The sequence below is a fragment of the Schistocerca piceifrons genome, chromosome 6 (assembly GCF_021461385.2).
Source record: "Schistocerca piceifrons isolate TAMUIC-IGC-003096 chromosome 6, iqSchPice1.1, whole genome shotgun sequence".
NCBI lineage: Eukaryota > Metazoa > Arthropoda > Insecta > Orthoptera > Acrididae > Schistocerca > Schistocerca piceifrons.
This window is the reverse complement of record NC_060143.1, coordinates 94,972,204-94,994,516: the sequence shown is the minus strand read 5'-3', so window position 1 is coordinate 94,994,516 and position 22,313 is coordinate 94,972,204. Positions and strand designations below refer to the sequence as shown.

General features: G+C 43.0%; 1 protein-coding gene across 1 annotated transcript in view; it reads right to left on the bottom strand.

The window, feature by feature from the left end:
* LOC124803163 (transcriptional regulator ERG homolog) overlaps positions 1-22,313 on the bottom strand; it is an 81,404-nt gene that overhangs the window by 28,509 nt on the left and 30,582 nt on the right. The window contains exon 2 of the mRNA XM_047264344.1: positions 16,938-17,181. Within this exon, the coding sequence (XP_047120300.1) occupies positions 16,938-17,181 (244 nt within the window). The remainder of the gene's footprint in view (positions 1-16,937; positions 17,182-22,313) is intronic.

Below are 22,313 nucleotides of genomic sequence, written 5' to 3'. Positions count from 1 at the left end.
CACAAACCGACTAATGTTTGAATGAGGCTATGTTGACCAAGGACCAAGCTAACTGCCTGACGTCTGCAATCTGTTTCTTTCGACCACTGCTTACCGTTGTCGCCACCTATCGGCAAACGGCCGAAGCAAAGTTGTACACCTTGTAACTTCACTAAATTTGTAAGTAAACTGAGATCATACGTGCAGCTATTTCCGGGCGCCGAATACATCGTACTTCGAGTCTGCCTTTGATTTTATCACTCGCAATTTTACTGTTTATGCCAGGACGAAGAAACCTCAGAACCTGAGGATCTGTGATTAAAATTAGCGCAACTCGAGTGGTACGTGAAACACTACGAGTGGTGGTTGCTTCTTGTCTGATTCTGGCGAGACTCTGCCTTGCTAAAGCCTTGTAGCTGTGGCGGTTCTCAAAAGCGTTGCTACACGCAACACTGGAGGGTTACAATTGTCCAACAGCTGCACTTAATTAATACATTCACTTTAGTACGTTATAGCTTTCTATATACTTCACATGTAACCTGTTTATCGGAGGACATTTACATTGGCTATAACCTCTGCTGTAGCTCTTCTTAACTTTCACTTTAAGCATAAATGAGGTTGTAATCGTTGTGGAGTTTCACTGATGTGACAGGCAACATCTGGAAAAAGGGTATTTTTAACTGATAACTCCAACAATAGTCTAAAGTATATTAATTAATAGAGTGCCGTTCTTAGACCATTTTACTTCTTTTATCAGTAAGTACCTCGTCTCTCCGTCGCTCGTATAATGCAGAAATCGAAACAAGAATTCCAATGGAAGTGCATTTTCTTAGCTTTTCTGACAGTTTTTTGCTTGCTAACCAAGGTATATGCAGTTGGCCCCAAGTTTTATTACTCCTGCGTTCTCGACTGCCGCCAAAACTTTTCAGCCACTGATCTGTATTTATTTGACACAGAAGTGTGTGTTGGAAAATAAAAAAAATAATTTATTGAACCCCCCCCAAAAAAAAGATGTCAGCGAAGGCCATATTATGACCTAGTATTTAGTTATAAACGTTGGAGCTCCGGACAACATTACACGTGGTATCACCTATTTTTGATGTGAGGGCAATAAGTAAACAAAAAATATTTTGTGACGGTGCTGTAGTATCGCTGGTATCGATAATCGCAGTCATTGTTGATGGTGAGCAGACATTGTTGAAAATAACCGAGAGTCGAATTTCGGTCGCAAGAGAGTGTGTACGCGTGTTTCGTGTGTTCCGTTTGGCGTGAAACGGTTGGATTAAAAGACGTCTCTTTTTTTTCTAAGTTGAAAAGTGATGGTTATTACGATCAATAACTTTCTAACATTTGTCTGCTTCGTCTTGTGAAGTAGGGAGCGAATGTTTATCGTTTTTTTTAGTAGCAGCCGCGTCGTGACGGTTAGGAGGGAGACATATTTTCATTCGCGTCGAAGTCTCCGAATCAGGAGAGAACTGTATGAACTGGAAGGCAAAACGGCTGCGATTATTTTTAACTGGACTGATACATGCTGACAAATGGAATGATGTTAACAGTTTCTCAGTAAAGGTCTACATATTTGGTTTTTGGATGGTGTACTTCGTTGAGTGTATAAAGTGCAGCCGTATCTGAATTTTGATATCAAACTGCAGTGGTTATTCCGAACTGTGAGTGATCTTATTTCGAATGTGGATTTGCCTCAGATTTTCATAAACATTTCAACGCGTCCGTGAGTAGTGGATGAAGCCAGGGTTCTAGCGAAGTAACGTGATCCAGGCAAGAGCTGCTAGCTTACTGCCGTTAAACATCCTAAGCTGCTTACCTCTAGAAATTGAGAAGATTCACATTAACTTATTACGTCCACCGAACGGGTACGCTAATTGCCTTACAACTATTTCACACAAAAAGTAATCTGTCTTGTACAGTTTCAGTAAGACTTTTCCAAGTCGTCAAAACTGAATGTTAATCTCGCGTGAACGTAAATGCATCTTGGCTTGATGTCTTGTTAGCGTCCATTTACACTGCATGGCTAATAAGCCTGTAAGCCTAATTGTCACTGTGACTCTGCATATTTAGCAGTTGTAGAAGCAACTGCGGCAGTCTTCATTTAAGTGATTGTTATTAAAACTATAGTGTCAACGCTCTAACCTTGAGTGTATGTCGGTAACATCTGTCGCGAGCGATTAAGGGAATTAAGATAGCGGAGTAGCAGTTGATTTGCAGTAGCCTGTGACGTAACGATGAGATGATTTCCTTATCATCGCGAGGAAAAAAAAATTTCGATGTCCACGCTATTCACTTTCCTCAGTTCAGGCCTTGGCATTTCCTAAAGATGAGTATGTCACTATTTTCACATTCGTTAGCTCCGAAAGCTCACAACCTTTTCCTTCTAGAACTTAGAACTACTTAAACCTAACCAACGTAATAACATCACACACATCCATGCCCAAGGCAGGATTCGAACCTGCGACCGTAGCGGTCGCGCGATTCCAGACTGTAGCGCCTCGAACCGTTCGGCAACCCTAGCCGGCCGCCAGACGGGGGACAGTCAAATAACTAAGTAGGTAGAATCCATCAATTTAATTTATCAGTATAATTAACAATGCGAGTATTGCGAACTGGCAGGAATGTCGGCTGAATCGTGCCATAACCTTAGCTAATTAACTGCCCATCACATTTAAGTTGATGTTTGAAGGGTTATCGGTGTTTCATGTTACATATGTAATAAGTTATCGATCGCTATCAGAAATTATCAGATATAACGAATATGTAAGATGAATACCATAGGTTAAATTTTCGATGCTTAATTACTGAAATAAGTGTAGACCATGAAATACAACACAAAAATAAACGTAACATGATAGATTCGTTTACTCCAGTGCAAGATTCATTCCATTTGAGAAAATGGAGAGCATAGCAATAAAGTTATATATGAAATTTGAAAAACTTCGATTTCTTTAAAATTTCTTTACCTACCGACAGGGTCTTAATTTTTTAGTGAGAGAATAATAACATTTCTCTAAGCCTTCAGAGTGTTGTGTATCTCTTACATTTAGCATTTATTTATAGCACGTTTTGAAAAAGGACTAAAGACTATAAAATAATTTTTCCTAATCCCGTTCAGGTTTCTAACCCAGTACAGATAGTTCTGAAAATCATAGCTCCAACTTCGAAGTTCCTCAGGACACTAGGAAGTCATTTCCCAATGTCGCCGCAGCATAATCCATTAAACCTGATACTACACAGTTGATAAAGTGCAGAGCAAAACCTAAAAAACATCCTATATTCCTATATCACAAAAACGACATCTGAACCGTAAAACTCGTCGCAGACAAACGAAATAACTTTACATTTATCTCTTCAAGATTTAATGCAAGTTCATGCCACATACCGAATGCAAATTATTGACATGCCTACGATTCCAACTCAGGATACTTTCTGAACAGGATCTGTATGTGCGAATGAAGTAATGACATTCCAGATTTGCAGGAGGCTTACGGGCAAAACTTAGGTTTGGCACAGTCATGTGACTTCGGAGGCAATGTCTGTAGGAGACAAAAATTCTGTTCTGTGCATCTGAATGTTCATTTCCACTTCATAGATATTCCTCCTCTTTACCGGTAAAGCGATAACGTTGATGTCGATGAAATTTTACTTCGTTGAATTGATATGTATTGATCAATAATGAGTGTCTAGTGCCAACTAACCCTAAGGAATAGATTTATCTACACGGCTGTTTAACGCAGTCGTGTTGTATGTTTCTGTTTAAATGATTAACTGGAACACTGCTTCCACATAAAATTCTTTGTTTTGATTGGTTTATCCACAACAGAAAAACATCTATATCCCGCGACTGTTGATGTGGAGCCTGCTCATTCATTTTCGACAGTTAAGAAATTGATAGCTGAATTCATCATGGCCGTGCTTCTGTTGAAGATGACCCGCGTCCATGACGTTCTGAACTGCGACCAGAGGTAAAAAAGTCGTGAAGATATACAACACGGTATTGGATAATCAGGGATTGAAATAGCTGATGACGTGTGGGAGGAAAGAGTGCGGGATATTTTACATGCAGGATTAACAGAGAGAAAGTTTTATGACGGATGAATATCGCAATTGTCTAAGGATGATCAAAAACAAAGGAGCAGTTGAACTTCTCAGATGTGATTAGACCGTTTTAAAAAGAACCCTTCGTATTTTGAACGTAAATCCGTTACTGCGGAGGGGAAATGGATATAGCGCTTTTAACCGGGCACAAACCTCCAATCAAACCAGAGTAATGGAGCCAATGGACACATTTCGCGAAAGGTGAAGTCGTCAATATGCAGGAAAAGATATGGCTGCAGTGGTGTGGGAGATTATTGTTATTGATCACTCTGCAAAGCTTAAAACAATAGCTGACGTATAAAAAAATCTAAATTAGCAAACATACTTCGTGACACTTGAACAAATACAATAGCTAAAGTGAAATTTATGGGCGAAATACTGTATCTCACCGTTTGAAATAATAGCTAATGTAACACAAGGGGATGAGAAGAAAGAATCGTAACTGTAGAACTGTTTTTAGAAAAAAGTGTTAGAATCAGGAATTAGGAGCTCAAAAGAAAAGAAACAAAATGGAATCAACAATGCCACAGAGGAAACTGAATTGAAGTAAAATCAATTTCGCAGCATTTGCAGATGGCTTTGCAATACTCTCAGCACGTCTAACAGTAGCAACTACTTAAATGTTAGAGACATGTCTGAATAAAACCAGTTAATACAGTAAAAGTAATATTGTAGAACAAAAGCAAACTAGCGATTTTCTTGTATTAGAGAAAATAACTACCACTACTGGTCTCAGAATTTCAACTGAAACAAAAACAACATTATGACGAAGAAAAGATTGTAGGGAAAGACTTTTTTTTTAACTTCTCTGCCAAAGGAAAGAGTACAGGTTAACAAAAAAAGTAGTTCTTTGTACCTGCAAAAAGTAGGCAACATCAACCTGGTTCACAGAAATAAGAAAATGACGAGAAAGAAAGAGCGTAAAAGAGTCAGAAACAAGACAGAAATGGCGAATACTACCCAAGTCTACTGGCATATGGTGAGGGCTGTGCTTGACAAAATACATTATCTTCGGAACAGCGAAAGGTTACGATGTCTATCTGATATCCAAAGAGAAGGAAGCTTTAGAGTTTAATATGCCCTCGAAAACGGGGTCGAGTCATTAGAGACAGGGCGTAAAATTGCTCAGTATAACGAGGGGCTTGATGTCGGCTGTGTCATTGTCAAAGGAATTATTGGAACTATTCCCTCCCTGTTCAAGACTCCAGATTTTGTACCTTCTGATTTCCACCTATTCCCACACCTAAAGAAATTTATTACTGGAAGACGCTGTAAGTTCACAGGAGATTCATTGCTTTTGTTGACGCAGGTTCCCGGGTTCGATTCCCGGCGGGGTCAGGGATTTTCTCTGCCTCGTGATGACTGGGTGTTGTGTGATGTCCTTAGGTTAGTTAGGTTTAAGTAATTCTAAGTTCTAGGGGACTGATGACCATAGATGTTAAGTCCCATAGTGCTCAGAGCCATTTGAACCATTTTTTTTGTTTGTTTTGTTTTGTTGACGTCTGAATTCATCAATATAGGAATATGTGCATAAGGCAGCCTTAGTCCTCACCATACAATATCACTCTTCACATTAAGACTCCAATCACAAGGAAAAAAGTTGAACTAAGTGCATTGACAGTAAAGAGGCCAACGTAAAAAAATACGTTCATTTTCAAACATAATAAAGGAGCCTTTTTACCGTTAAGTCGAGAAAATTTCACTTGCCTTCTATCAAAAGCGATGCAAGGGATGTTCCATAAAGAACGCAAATTTTGAGTCATAGTAACATACAAATTTATTGATGAAATTAAGTAATCTACATACTATTGCAGTGTATGCTAGCTGTAAATGTGTGTCAAGTATGATATTCCTCAAAAGTTCTGCAATAACTCTGCAGGTACGTTCTCATTCTTTCGATGAAATTTTCCATAATGTTTCGGAATAATTACACCTCTAGTCCTGAAATTTCACGCTGAACCTCGGCTTCGAGCTCTGGAAGTGATGGTGGTTTGTTGACGTACACACGATATTTCAAAATACCCTTCACGGAGAGTAATCACGTGATGTCAAATCACAAGATCAGTTCATGTCACCGTTGAGAGAAACCACACTGCCAGGGAACCTTTTTCGAAACAACTCTTTTGCTGCAACCGACGTGTGATAGATTTATACCATCCTGTTGAAACCAAACATCTTCAGTATTCACACCATCCAGTTCAGACCACAAAAACTCTGTTAGTATGCTCCGGTAGCGTTCGTCGACCACCATTAATACATTTGCGGCGCCATCTACGAAGAAGTACGTCCCAGTTACCCCCTCAGCCCAAAGTCACACCATGCAATCACACTTTATGGATGTAATGGCTCCTCCATAATTATTAGAAGGTTCTCTGTATCCTAAATCCTGAAATTTTGCCTTTTCACCAAGACATTCAACAGAAAATGCGCCTCATCAGTGAACTTTACTTTTTTGATGAGGCTGTTGTCCGCTCTTTGTTTCGCAAGTACCCAGTGGACAAATTACCGACACTTTTCTTGACCTTTTGGCTTCAGTTGTTGGGTTAGTTGGATTTCATAGGCCCAAAGATGCAGATTTCCTTTGAGAATTCGTTACTTGCTTGTTATGCAAATATACAGTTGGTGTGAACTGCAGCGAATAGATTTCACCAGACTTACAGTAACATTATCAATTCACGATGGCGATGATTTCCCTAGAACGACTGACACGAGGACGCCCCGAGTGTTTAATGTTGACAACCGATCCGATTTTTTCAAATGTAGGGATCAGTCTTGTCGTAGTTGACTTATTCGGTGCGTTACGTTGATCAAACATTCCACAGAGTTTGCGAACAGTCTCTGCACAACATTCACCACATTTATAATAAGTTTTCGCTATGACACACGCTGTTCCGTTATAATGCGCTCCATTGCTAACAACAAAGAAAACAGATGAAAACCGTGCAAAGTTCAGCGCTGGCAACTTACTAGAACAGAAGTTGCGGGAGTTTCGAAAGTTGCGTTCTTTGCGGTATACCCTTTAAATATTTTTACAAATAATTTAAGATGGCCTGTAGTCAAGTACATAAACGATCTTCGGTAGAATGTGCATCGATCATAGATTGTTTTTGGGGACGGTGATAAGCATGTGAAAGCGTCTTCGTTGAAGGACTAAGGAGTATAGATGTATCACGAAGCAATGAATGACAGCTTATTTTAAATGTAGATAAATGTAAGTTGACGCTGATGGGTAGAATAAACATTCCCGTAATGCTCAAACAGAGTATTAATTGTAGATTACTTGACTCTGTCAGATCAGTTAAATACTAGGGTCGGAACTTTAATAGTGTCAACTATTTATTTACAGCCGTGCAAAATAGATACGTGTTTCAAAGTTTTACTGACCTTCAGTGTAGTCACCAGCATTGTGTATAACCCGTTGCCAGCGATGTGGAAGTCGTAGGATACTCTTAGCAATGCCAGTTGTGTTGACAGTTCGAGCAGCGCGGTCTATTGCCCGACGAATCTGTAGCAGTTCTGTAGCGAATGCCGCGAAGTGTTTCCTTCAGTTTAGAAATCGAGTTGAACTCAAGAAGGCTTAAGTCAGGGAAGTGCAGTAGGTGGTATAGCACTTAGCAGCACCATCAGTCATAGAAATCAGTAACAGCTTGCACTGTACGTGCGTGAGCATTGTCCTATAAAATGATGGTCAGGTCCTGCAGAAAGGGTCATCACTTCTGTCTCTAAGGTGGTGGTCGTAGGTTGTGTTCCAAAAATGAACAGCATAGAGATAGAAGTGATGACACTTTCTGCAGGATCTGACCATCATTTTTCAGGACAATGCTCAAGCACGTACAGTGCAACCTGTTACTGATTTGTTTGACTGATGGGGCTGCTAAGTGCTATACCACCTACTGCACTTCCCTGACTTAAGGCTTCGTGAGTTCATCTCGATTTCTAAACTGAAGAAAACACTTCACGGCATTCGCTTCAGTACTACTACAAATTCGTCGGGCAACAGACCGCACCGCTCGAACTGTCAACACAACTGGCACTGCTAAGAGTATCCTACGACTTCCACATCGCTGGCAACGGGTTATACACAATGCTGGTGACTCCTTTGAATGTCAGTAAAACTTTGAAACACGCGTCTATTTTGTACGAGCCATTAATAAATAGTTGCCACTATCAAAGTTCCAACCCTCTTATGTAGAGGTAACACTGCGAAACGACGTGAAATGGAACATGGAATTATGCACAGGTGTAAAAAAGAAGTGTGGTTGACTAAGGACAGTTGTAAAAAAGGAGAGTGGCTGAGTACGGTACACTTGTAAAGTTCTGGGGACGTGTAGCGCACATGTAAAGGAAGATCCTTTCTTGAGTGCTGCCCCACCGTTAGGGGTCCCCAACCAGTCGAATTAAAAGAAGATACCGAAGCAAGTAACGGCGTTCTGCTAGATTTGTTACGGGCCGTTTAGATTAGTACGAGAGTGTTGCGGAAATTTTCCAGGAGTTTAGATGGGAATTCTGGGAGTGGAGGCTATTTTTTGGCGAAACATTAATCCGGAAGTTTAGAGAACTTACATGCGCCGCAGAAGGTTTCTGCTGCCTCCAACCTGATCTCACGTAAGAACGGTAACGTTAAAATAAGGGAAATCAGGCTTACATAGAGGCGTACAGACGATCATTTCTCCTTCGCTCCTGTTTCCAGTGCAGCAGCAACGACTATCAGTGAGGCAAAGTGCCGTCTAATTAGCACTGTACCGTAGCTTGCGGAGAATGTTGTACATAGGGACTTCGCAAAATAAGACCATTGCCCGTTATGAGTGGGGCATTGTCACAAGAGAGTACACGTTCCGGGTTTACGACAGTGCGTCACAGTGTCCGATTTGGATGGTGCGGCAACTGGAAAGGTAATCCAAAAATGAAGTACGCAGAGCAGTAGGATTCTTGAGGGCAAAACGCCTAAATTGCTTACAGATTCACTGCGAAAATCTGTCGCCACGTGGAGCAAATTCAGTGTCGCGTCCATCCGTATTGAATCGGTTCCAACAACTTGATCGAGGCCGCACATGCATGGCTAATGCTGAGAGGGAAGTCCAGATCTCGGATCGTGCGATTTACATCTTTTTGTCAAGTTGAAAGCACATCTGAGGGAAAGAGGTTTTCCAGTGTCAGGGGTGTTCAGACAGCGGTTCTCGAGAGGCTCTGTCACCGACGTGCGGATTTCTGTCGTCGAGGAAAGGAGTGGTAGAGCGTTGCGACCACTGTTTCCAAGGATTATGCTGAAAAATAGTATCAAGTATCTGTGTCGTTTTAAGTGTAGTGCGGGATTCAGTAAAAGTTACTATAATAAGGAGTATCTTACTTTTTGAAGCCTTCTCGTAAATGTAGATACAGTTGTAATTCGCGCTGTCTTTTCATTCATCTATATCTACAGCTGTACTCCGCAAGCCAGCTTACTATGGCGGAGGGTAATTTCCTTTCAGCCGTTACTTCGACTTTTCCTGATCCAATTGTGGATGGTTGACGGGAAGAACCATTGCTGGTAGGCCTCCGAATGGGCTCGAATCTCTCATTTTAGCCTCACGGTCTTTCCGCCAGACACACGTAGAAGGAAGCAATATACTGGTTGATTCTTGTAGGAACAAATGCCCTCTTAACTTTAACAGTAAACCACACCGTGATGCAAAATACTTCTGTTGCTGCATATGCCAATGGAGTTGGTCGAGCATCCCCGTGACGCTTTTGCGCTTACTAGATGAAACGCACTGATCTTCTCTGGATATTTTCTATTTCCTCTATCAATGCTATCTGGTACGGATCCCAGACTGCCGAGCAATATTAATCATAAGTCGAACGAGGCTTTTGTAAACTACCTATTTTGTGATTGAACTACTTTTCCTAATGTTTATACCGGTTAATCTGAGTACGTCATCTGCCTTGCCGCGACTAATTTTTTGTCGTAATTTCACTTTAAATCGCACACTCGTAGATTTTTACGGATGTAATTGCTTCCTGTGATTGTCTTGCACTCGTCGTTGCGCAATTAAAGCATTGTCCGATAAAGATCTTTCTGTGTTTCAAAGTTGTGTGACATTTGTTTAATCAGAGGGTCAATTTCTAGTAACTGTACCAAGAGTCAGTCTCTGCACGTCTTCTTTTCTAGCATTACGACTTATCTTTATACAACAACCTTATCCGCGAAAAACCTCATGGAATTTCCGACGTTATCTGCTAGGTCATTTATATGTATTGTGAATAGTAATAGTCCTATAACATTCCCTCGGGTTGCGCCTGAAGATACTTTTACGTCTGGAGACTTCTCTCCGTTCAGAACGACGTGCCATGTTCTGCTTGCTAGAAACTCTTCAAGCCAGTAACAGCGTTGGTCTGGTATTCCGTACGACTATTTTGTTCACTAGGTGGCTGTGCGGAACTGTTGCGTTGTACCTGTTGCACCTGAAGCCCCTATGTAGAGATATTTTTGTTAATGACCGATGAACCTTAGGTGACATAGAACTCTGTTGGGGTTTCGAAGTATTTTATCTCAAGGTCTCCGTGAGTAACACTTTTTTGCAGCTGTTTAGCCTTGCTCAGTACATGCCGTGAAGGGGTAAGAAACGTTTTCGCCGTGAAGATGCTCAAGAAGAAGGGGGCGAGCCGCCATTGCTCCGCCTTCGCGCCTGCGCAGAGGGGGGTCAGCGGCGGCGCTTCGCCGGCCCACCTCACGTCCGCGCACTACAGGCTGCCTGCCGCGCAGGCGCAAGCGCGTCCGTCATATGCGGCAGCCTCCGTAACGTAGGCGAAACCTGCGGAGCACTTCGAGGCAACCTCGCTGCCACGCGACGGGCCAGTGCAACTTCTGACCCGAGGTCTCAGTCACGTGGCACGTCAGTTTAGTCCATACGCTCTTCCTCCAAAGCACAGCTACCTCCAATTGAAAGGGCCGACCGAGGTTGCGGGATGGACTAGCATTCGAGAGGACGACGGCTGAAACCCCTGTCCGACCAACCTGATTTAGGTTCTCAGTGATTTCCCTAAATCGCTCCAGATAAATGTCGGGATGGTTCCTTAGAAAAAGACACCGCCGATTTACTTTCCCATCCTTAAAAACAATCCGAACTTGTTCTCCGTTCCTAATGACCCTATGTCGACGGGGTATTAAACCCTAATCTTCCTGCCCTCTGACTGGAAGGGTCGGCGGAAGAAAGTGCCTAACAACGAATACTTTTTTTGAGGTATTATATTTTATATGTTTGGTTAAATTCAGATCGAGGATTCAGGGAAACTACTCCTGTCAAACGCAGCTTGCTGCATTTATACACAACATCTTGCAAACAGCAAAAAAAATGGTTCAAACGGCTCTGAGTACTATGGGACTTATCTTCTAAGGTCATCAGTCCCCTAGAACTTAGAACTACTTAAACCTAACTAACCTAAGGACAACACACACATCCATGCCCCAGGCAGGATTCGAACTGCGACCGTAGCGGTCCCGCGGTTCCAGACTGTAGCGCCTAGAACCGCACGGCCACACCGGCCGGCTGCAAACAGTTGATGAATGTGAAGGGCTACATTTCCGAAAGGCGTAACACCGTACCGAATCGTCCAGGATATAATCATACTGAGTGTCTTAGCAAGTATGTAGATTGTTCGAGGAATGAAAAGTAATACCATCCAGAGAGCAATACTGGACTGCTGCACAGAGACATTTCTAGCTTCGCCTGTAACCCAAGAAAGCATAAGATGGGATGTAAGGTTTTCAGTGTACATAAACGACTTAAACACGTAGGATCAGCATTACTGTGAGATCGTTCGCTGACGGTGCTGTTGCGTGCAGGAAGGTACCGTCGTTGGACAGTCGCAAGGAGTTGCAGAAACACTTTGACATTTCCAACTGATGTAATGAAAGGGAGCTTTCTTTGAATGGGGTAAATGTAAGACGATGCTTACAACAAAGATAAAAAACCGATAGTCACGATGGCGAAGTTTTCTCTCTTCAGCGGAGAGTGCACTGATTTGAGATTAAAACTGTGTACCGGAACGGGACTCGAACCTTGGATTTGAATTGAGAGTCTTGCTTGGATTGCTCTGTCGGTAGAGCACTTGTCCAGGAATGGCAAAGGTCCCACCACGCAATTTTCATCTGCCAGGATATCTCAAATCAGCTGCAGAGCGAAAATTCATTCTGGAAGCAATAAAAATTGTTATGCTTACAGCATGTTATATTCCAGACATCAGTACACGATGACGTTCCTAGTAAGAGTTTCACACAAGACGGTAGATATGGGCACAACCATCCCAAGCCGCGCGGGATTAGCCGAGCGGTCTGAGGCGCTACAGTCATGGACTGTGCGGCTGATCCCGGCGGAGGTTCGAGTCCTCCCTCGGGCATGGGTGTGTGTGTATGTCCTTAGGATTATTTAGATTAAGTAGTGTGTAAGCTTAGTGTCTGATGACCTTAGCAGTTAAGTCCCATAAGATTTCACACACATTTGAACGTTTTGAACCATCCCAAGCATAACAAGGAAAAAAGTGCCAGCCTTATGGAGGTTTTGTCTCCGTGTCACCATGCGTACAAATTAAAAAGCGGTGCCGTAATTCTTGAAGTTAAGACGTACATGCCGTGCTCAACAGCTTAAAATCAAATAGGATGCATTTCAATAAACTTAACAGCACAACTATATCATTTGATCGTAAGACGTTAACCAATGCTTGAGGATTAACTGAGTACAGCATGCATTTACTGTGGGCTGTATACCGAATTTTACAATTGAGGAAAATGATGGAGGAAATTTTTTATTTTATTTGACGCCCTAGTACCAAAGTTTCCACACACGGTGCCGTAAATAATTTAGTGTCTTATTAAACCTGTGTATATAAGGATTGTTTTCATCAGAAGCTCTTGGTGGTCCTGAAATACGATTTTTGGGAAATTTTACGAGCTTTGTGGTAGTTCCTGCAAAAAATACACTGAATATTTGAGTTGGCGAGAGGCTATTGACAAGCCAAGTATCGCAGCTCGAAAAGCTAAAAGCGAGTGCAAATGATTTTAAAATCACTCACCTGTAAAACTCTGCATTTGTATTGGTCATCCACTGTCTGAAGGATAACGAATCGAAAGAGTACAGGAGCACGCACCGTGCGTGACTGATTACTAATGCAAGCAAGTTCATAAGAATCGTGATTGAGGTATTATTTGGCAAAGAACTAATGATTTTTTTGAAACAATACAAGTGCATAAACCTTTGCCGGGCGTTTCTGTGCACTGGGGTGCCACTGATTTAAAAGGCGCACTGAGTAAGGATCAGTATGATCGTGTGAAACAACCTCGTGACAAGTTAATGGCAAAGTCTGAGGACTCGCCTTCTCTCTTTTCAGCTTGATGACAGAATACATAGGGTGTAAAAAATTCGCAGACAAAGTTGTAGAGTTATTAGAGGAGTTACAAACAAACACCAAATCCACAAAAGGTCACAGGTCTAACGTTTCCCCGCTAGGGACTTTCAAGGATTTGACGTTGGACTTCCCTCAGATTATTGTTCATCTATTCATGTACATGATTACTCTGCAATTCGTAATTACGTGCCTGGCACGTAACTTTCACAGTAATTCTCTATAATTCCACTATCGAACAGCGCGCCAAACTTTCACAGTAATTCTCTATAATTCCACTCTCGAACAGCGCGCCAAATACACGAATGCCTACGTGTTTCCGTGAGAGATCTGATTTCCATTAATTTATTACGATGATAGTTTTGCCCTATGTAGGTCGGCGTCAACAAAATAATTTTGCATTCGGCGGAGAAAACTGAGGACTGAAATTTCCTGAGAAGATCCCGCCGCAGCGAGAAACGCCATTATTTTAATGATGTCCACCTCAGATCCTATATCATGTCTGTGGCGCTCTGTCCCATATTTCTCGATAATACAAAACGTGCTGCCCTTCTTTGAAGTTTCTCAACGTACTCCGTTATCTCTATCTGATAAGAACTCCACACTGTGCAGCAGTACCCCAAAAGAGGACGGACAAGCGTAGTGTAGACAGTCTCTTTAGTAGATCTGTTGCATCTTCTAAGTGTTCTGCCAATAAAACGTAGTCTTTGGTTCGCCTTCCCCACAACATTTTCTAGGTTTCTTTCAATTTAAGTTCTTCATAACTGTAACTCCTAGCTATTTAGTTGAATTTACAGCCTTTAGATTAAACCGATTACCGTGCAGCCGAAGTTTATAGAATTCCTTTTAGACTCAGGTGGATGACCTCACTCGTTTCATAATTTAAGGGTCAATTGGCAGTTTCCGCACCATACGGAAATCTCATCTTGCAATTGGTTTTGATCTTCTGATGACTTTACTAGGCGGTAAACGACAGCGTCATGTGAAAACAACGTAAAACGTCTGCTCAGACTGTCACCTAAATTGTTTATACAGATAAGGAACATCAGAGGGCCTATAACACAACCTTGGGGAACGCTACAGTTCACTTCTGTTTTACTCGATGACTTTCAGTCAGTTACTACGAACTCTGACTTCTCTGAAAGGGAATAATGAATCCAGTCGCATAACTGAGACGATATTCCATAAGTACGCAATTTGATTACAGGCCACTTGTGAGGTATGCTGTCGAAAGTCTTCTGGAAATCCAGAAATGCGGAACGTGTTTGAAATCCCTTGTCAATAGCATTCAGCACTTCGTAGAAATAAAGAGGTAATTGTGTTTCACAAGAACGATGTTTTCTATATTTGTTTTGACTGTGTGTCAATAGACCATTTTCTTAGACGTAATTATAATCTCGTACACAGTATATGTTCCAAAATCCTACTCCAAATCGACGTTAGTGATATGGGTATGTAATTTAGCGGATGACTCCTATTTACTTCCTTGGGTATTGGTGTGATGTGTGCAGCTTTGCAGCCTTTAGGTAAAGATTTTTCTACAAGCGAGCGGTTGTAAGTGATTGCAAAGTATGGAGCTATTGTATCATATCAGCAGACTCTTGAAAGATATCCAATTGACTGGTATATAATTTTGACCGAAGGCCTTGCCTTTATTAAGTGATTTAAGCTGCTTCGCCATACCGCGGATATCTACTTCTAAGTTACTTATGCTGGAAGTTGTTCTAGATTAGAATTCTAGAGCGTTTAATTCCTCTTGTTTGGTCAAATAGTTTCGTAAAACCGCGTTCTGTAAATCTGCTTTAGTGCCACTGTCATCATTGACACCTCCATTGCTGTAGCGCAGTGAAAATATTGTGTCTTGCCGCTGGTGTACTTTAGATATGACCAGAATCTCTTTGGGCTTTCTGACTATTTCGTGACAGAGTTTCTTTGTGGAAACTATTAAAAACATCCCACATTGAAGTTCGCGCTACATTTCGAGCTTCTGTAAAACTTCGTCAATTTTGGGGATTTTGTGTTCTTTTAAATATGGCATGCTTTTTTCGTTGCCTCTGTAACAGTGTTCTGACCTGTTAAGTGTGCCATGGGCGTGTCAGTACCATCACTTTAGAAAGGCGTCAAGTGAATTTTTATCTGCCTTTTAAAAGTTATTTTCACCGACTCGTATGCAACATGTTGAATCTGGAAACTGATATGCAAACAGTTACATGTTACTGCTAGGAACGGTAGGTTTTCGTTACTGCTAGCAATGCTCACGTCCATGGACAAATAGTGACATTATTCTTTATGTTATGCTGCGATAGCGTGGGAGTTTCCAGTCATGTTTACACGTTCTTCATGACTGATTATACCGTAACTGAGTTAACTGACAAGCATATGCTTTATGCGGAGGCAAGAAAGGCGCCTTTATGTTCAACGATTTCCACGGAAATGGTTACCAAGTGACGTCACATTTTAAAGACCTGGTGGGCGTATTCATAGAAAAGACGTTTGGGCGAGGCCGACGGAAACTGGTAGTCCTCTCAGTGAGCGAACTGTTTCGTTTCAGGAAGCTGTGTTACAGAGAACTGAGAACGATCACAGCACCAGGATATCGCGCATAGCCCAGGAACTAAATACCTCCAACCCAGTGTGTGGGAAGTCCTGTACGAGACGGGTAAGCATCAATTCGAGTATGAAAATGTATAAAATCTATTACCTGGTAATTTTTCCCCATCCATTGGGATTCTACCAATGTTATCTACACCAAACTGTAAACATCCTGGACACGCAAATGTGTTTTTTGCTACTGTTGACGCTGCTTTGAGAAACGAAGGAATGTTCGACAGCCTCAATACACATCTCTGGGAGTTGGACCATAAATGAGTTGGCTCGTATTTTCCACAATCAAGTGATTGGGCAGTATTCGCCTAACACGCTCGGTGGAGGAAGTTACCGTATCTACTTCTGTGAAGCGCTGTGAGAAATGCAGAACGTTGCACTAACGGTCAAGCAACGATCACGGTTCGAGCACGACGGGGTTCGACTACACTTTGCCGTTGACCTCGCAGAACATACCCCTACTGCTATATTTGGAGGAGTGGACCAATACCGTGGCCACGACTTCGTCCCGACCTCACTCCTGAGGACTCCTTTTTGTAGAGGGAAATGAAGCGTTTGATGTGCGAGACACCGTCACACACTCCAAATGGTTTGGTTGCTTGTTTGATTGAAGCTGCAGCCTTCGTGAAATATACGATGTTTTAGGGCTTTAGACAATCATTAGCAAGCTGATGCCCGTAGTGCATTAATGTAAACGGACGGCATTTCCAGCAACGTTTCTAAACAGTATCCATCACGCGGCAATATGAACAACTTCTCGGAACGCCAACTAACGTCAAACCTTGGTGGACCCCTAGTGGGGAAACGGTGCGCCTGCGACACGTGTTTCTTTTCAGCTCCTCTAGAGACAGGGCGTGTGAGAGACTGACCTGAGCGCGCGGCTGAGCTTGTCGTAGTTCATGTTGGGCTTGCTCTTGCGCTCGCCCCAGCGGCGCGCCACCTCGTCGGGGTCGGTGAGCTTGAACTCTCCGTTGCTGCCCTCCCAGGCGATGCAGGCGGCGTTGCTGGAGTCGGCGAGCAGCTCCAGCAGGAACTGCCACAGCTGGATCTGGCCGGAGCCCTGCGCCAGAAGCCGCGACCCCGCCGCGTTCAGCACCTGGTACGGGTCCGCCGCTGCGCACACAACGACACGGCCGTCACACACAGTGGCCAGGCAGTAGCTGCAAGCGACGCGCTGCGTGCAAGAAAATTAAGCACACCTCTGGAGAAAAGGAAGCCACTTGTGCGGCTATCGAGAGCTCGGATGGCACTCCAGTAGTAGACAAAGGAGGGGAAGCTGAAAGTCGGAAGAAGAAACAGCGTGTTAAGTAAGAATATTCTATATTTTGGAGGTGATTGGGTAATTTCCAAGAATGATTGCCTGTCGAAGTCGCGGGGTCCAAACGATACATATAGAACGTGCGGTCGTAAGTCGATCATGCGACTCTGGTGGCGGGAGTTGTGAAGAATTATTTGTAGATCGTAATTTTTATCTGTTTTCCGTCGTTCGCTTAGTTGCTCTAAAGTACATATCTCCGCGAATTATTTGTTAGTTGCTAGGGAATCTCAGACGATTTATGTTGTTAGTGAGTGGGATGTCTGGTGTTCTTGACGTTTCTTCGGCGGATTCTCTCACATGGAAAAATCTAATGCCATGTTTATCCAGCGTAGAAAATTGTTCGACTTTTTGTCGCAAATATGGAGTACTACCGGACGAGGAAAGAAGGGACTGTGTAGACTGTGGTGGTGCGAATGTATAAAACTTCGTAAGAACACTTTCGATGCTGAAATACCGTTTACAATTTCATTGCGCACACTGCGGAAAACGAACGAGTATCGGGAAGAATACATGGTTCGACTCTTCCAAATTATCCATCCAGACCACCGTAATGGACTTTCACATGATAACAACACCGACGACGAGTAAGGTAAGTCGTCTCCTTTGCAATTACAAGTATTTTTGTAACGCTATTCTTTTGTCGTTGGCCGGCCGGGAAGCCGAACGGTTCTAGGCGCTACAGTCTGGAACCGCGCGACCGCTACGGTCACAGGTTCGAATCCTGCCTCGGGCATGGGTGTGTGTGATCTACTTAGGTTAGTTAGGTTTAAGTAGTTCTAAGTTCCAGGGGACTGATGACCTCAGAAGTTAAGTCCCATAGTACTCAGAGCCATTTGAACCATTTTTTGTCGTTGCTGTAGCGACCACTGTAAACATACTCATAACGCCCGTCACCAGAGTCGCATGATCGATTTACTATCGCACGTTCGATATGTGTCGTTTGGACCCCGCCACTTCGATAGGCAATCATTCTTGGAAATTACCGGTGATTGTATCGACCAAAAGAAGACAAAAATATCGAGTAAACATGGGCTTTAAAATGAGTACTCTAAGAGCTATGAGCACTTGTTTGTCTTCGCTACTGTGAAACACATCTCTTCTACTACAAGCTCTTTGCTATTACGAACGACCTACAGATGGTTGGGTTGGGTTAATTGGGGGAGGAGACCAGACAGCGAGGTCATCTGTCTCATCGGATTAGGAAAGGATGGTGAAGGAAGTCTGCCGTACCCTTTCAAAGGAACTATCCCGGCATTTGCCTAGAGGGATTTAGGGAAATAACGGAAAGGATGGCCGGACGCGGGATTGAACCGTCGTCCTTCCGAATAAGCGTGCAGTGTGCTAGCCACTGCTCCACCTCGCTCGGTGACCTACAGAATGCAGTAAACAAATGAGCACACATTCCTGAGTAGTTGTCTATGAATACTACATGCAGTAAACACCTGTTACTGTTGTTACTGTAAACTGTTTACCATTCTGGGTAAGTGAAGCGCATACATTAGTTCTGATGGAACCAATTTGTGTTTCTTAAGTTTCTTAAATGCTTTTAGATTGTAGTTTTATCGCCGGCCGGAGTGGCCGAGCGGTTCTAGGCGCTACAGTCTGGAACCGCACGACCGCTACGATAGCAGGTTCGAATCCTGCCTCGGGTATGGATGTGTGTGATGTCCTTAGGTTAGTTAGGTTTAAGTAGTTCTAAGTTCTAGGGGACTGATGACCTCAGCAGTTAAGTCCCATAGTGCTCAGAGCCATTTGAACCATTTTTTTGTAGTTTTATCTTTGCACTTACCACCACGGTGTAAAACTATTATTCCACACTGAAAATCGTACGCACGGTTTTCTGTTACGATTCGGTAGATAGAAGCAACTGTCGAGCGAGTGTCCTGTGCGCTGAAGTATATCCTGAATGCAGGCTACCATCTGCACAGCTATTCAGCAGTCTTCTCCAGTTGACGCCGTATTTGAACACATAGCTTAGTGATGGCTCGCAAATACAGGTCGTGTGTTAAAGCAAGCAGATTATACGCGAAGCTCTGTTGTTCAGAAGTGCCAAATAACTTGTTCTAGTTTCTTTACTGCGTTCTGTAGGTAGGGCGTAATAGCAAAGAGCTCACTGTAGAAGTGACATATTTCACAGTAGCGAAGATGAACAACTGCTCTTAGCTCTTACGGCATACATTTTATAGCCAATGTTTCCTGGATTTTTTTTATCCGTTCTGCCGTCTCTAAAATATGGAATACTTTCTTTTAACACCCTTTATATAGAATGGCTATCCAAAAGAAACAAACTTGAAGAGAATATTGACGAAATTAGAGGAGAAGTAGATGAAGATGAGAGAAGAGATGTGATAGATCTAAGTCGAAACGAAGCACCTGCAGTACACGACATACCCTCGGAATCACAGACATCCTTGGGAGAGCAAATTATGACAAAACCATTCCACTTTGTATGCAAGATACCCAAGACAGGCGAAATACCGTCGGACCTCAAGGAGGACGTAAAAATAAAGATCCCAAAGTAGCCGGTTGCTGCAAGTTGCGAATGTTGCGAAACCATCAGTTTAGTAAGCCATGGTTCCAAAGTAGTAACATGACATATTTTCATGACAAAGGAAATACTTATAGAACCAGATCTGAGGGAAGATCAGTTTGGGTTCTGGAGAAATGTAGGAACACGCGAGGCAGTATTCATCCTACAACTTGTCACAGAAGATATATTTTCAAAAGGAAGACCAGACATCTTTAGATTTACAGTTGACTGTAATACACTCCTTGAAATAGTGAAGGTAGCAGGAATGAAATAAAAGAAGTGAACGGTGCTCTACGACTTGTACAGAAACCAGACTTAAGTTATAAGAGTGGAAAGACATGAAAGCGAAGTTGTAGTTGAGGAGGGAGTGAGACAGATTTGTAGTCTCTCCCACGTCATTCAGTCAGTATACTCAGCGAGCTGTGAAGGAATGCAAGGTGAAATAGGTAAAAGAATTAAAGTTCAGATAGACAATGTAAAAACGTTAAGGTTTTCCGATTACATCTTAATTCAGTCGGAGACTGCAAATGACTTGGGAGATCAGGTGTACGGAATGGACCGTATCTTGAAAATAGGTTATAAGACGGATACCAACAAAAGTAGAACGAGGGCAATGACGTGCAGGCAAATAAAATCAAGCGAAGCTTTCGGACTGGGTTAGGAAATGAGACGCTAAAAGTACCACTGAGTTTTGCCTTTTGAGCAGTAAAATAATTGATGTTAATTGAAGCAGAAAGCACATAACATGCAAACTGGTAATGGCAAGAACGCCGTTTCCGAAAAAGAGAAATATTTTAACATCTAATGTGTATTTCACAAGCTCCGACATCGTGTCGTGAATAGAAAGAGTGATCCAGAAAGTGTATAACTTCTTTTACTCTAGACTATGAACACAAAACTTGTACCAAGATGGGCAGTGCAATGATCAGCTCACTGGACTCGCATTCGGGAGGGCGACGGTTCAAACCCCCGTGTCCGACCACCCTGGTTTAGGTTTTCCGCGAATTCCCTAAATCGCTTGAGGCAAATGTCGGGATGGTTCTTACGAAAGGGGACGGCAGATTTCCCTCTCCATTCTTCCCTAATCCGAGCTTGTGAGTCGTCTCTAACGACCTCGATGTCGACTGGACATTAAACACTAATCTCCTCCTCCTGCAGTAGTTGTTCAGAGATGGACAGACTAATGTGGAGAGACGGACCAAAGCAGACTTCCGACTGAAGACCGCCACAACACCGGCGTCCTGTACGATATTTCATGTTAGCAATAGTGCTCTATTTTTCTGCCTCGTGTCGCGTATACAACGTGTTAGTATTCCAATCCGCGATTTAAGCCATCGACTTTGACCACTGACGCAAAAAATATGTCGACTGTGACGGTGTCTCCTGAGCTCGCGTAATTAGGACGGCATTCTTTTGTAAACATTGCTGTAGATGGTGATGTGACCATAACAAGTTGTACGTGCTGTTTGCTTTTCTAATGAAGCAGTTGTAATTCATTACTTGTTGCTGTCTACCTGTGATAATAATCGCGCTAACGTATTTGCATTCCATGTTTTAGTTGTAGTTGTCTTAGTAGCTGTATTCCATCGTCCTCGGTTTTATATATGGTCTCTTATATCTAGGATAGCTGGCTCAAATGGCTCAGAGCACTATGGGACTTAACATCTGAGGTCATCAGTCCCCTAGAACTTAGAACTACTTAAACCTAACTAACCTAAGGACATCACACACATCCATGACCGAGGCAGGATTCGAACCTGCGACCGTAGCGGTCGCGCGGTTCCAGACTGAAGCGCCTAGAACTACCCGGTCACACCGGCCGGCAAGGTGGAGGTTCCTTGCTGTTTTGGGGTGGCGCTATGTGGGGCCGACGTGCGCCGCTGGTGATCCTGGAGGGCGCCGTAACGGCTGTACAATACGTGAATGCCATTCTCCGACGGATAGTGTAATCATATCGGCAGCATATTGGCGAGGGATTCGTCTTCGTGGACGACAATTCGCACCACCATCGTGCACATCTTGTGAATGACTTCCTTCAGGATAACGACATCACTCGACGAGAGTAGCCAGCATGTTCTACAGACATGAACCCTATCGAACATGCCTAGGATGGATTGAAAAGGACTGTTTATGGACGACTTGACCCACCAACCACTCTGAGGGATCTACGCCGAATCGCCGTTGATGAGTGGGACAGTCTGGACCAACAGTGCCTTGATGAACTTGTGGATAGTATGCCACGACGAATACAGGCACGCATCAATGCGAGAGGACGTGCTACTGGGTATCGGAGGTACCGGTGTTTATAGCAGTCTGGACCACCACCTCTGAAGGTCTCGTTGTATGGTGGTGCAACATGCAATGTGTGGTTTTCATGAGCAATAAATAGGGCGGAAA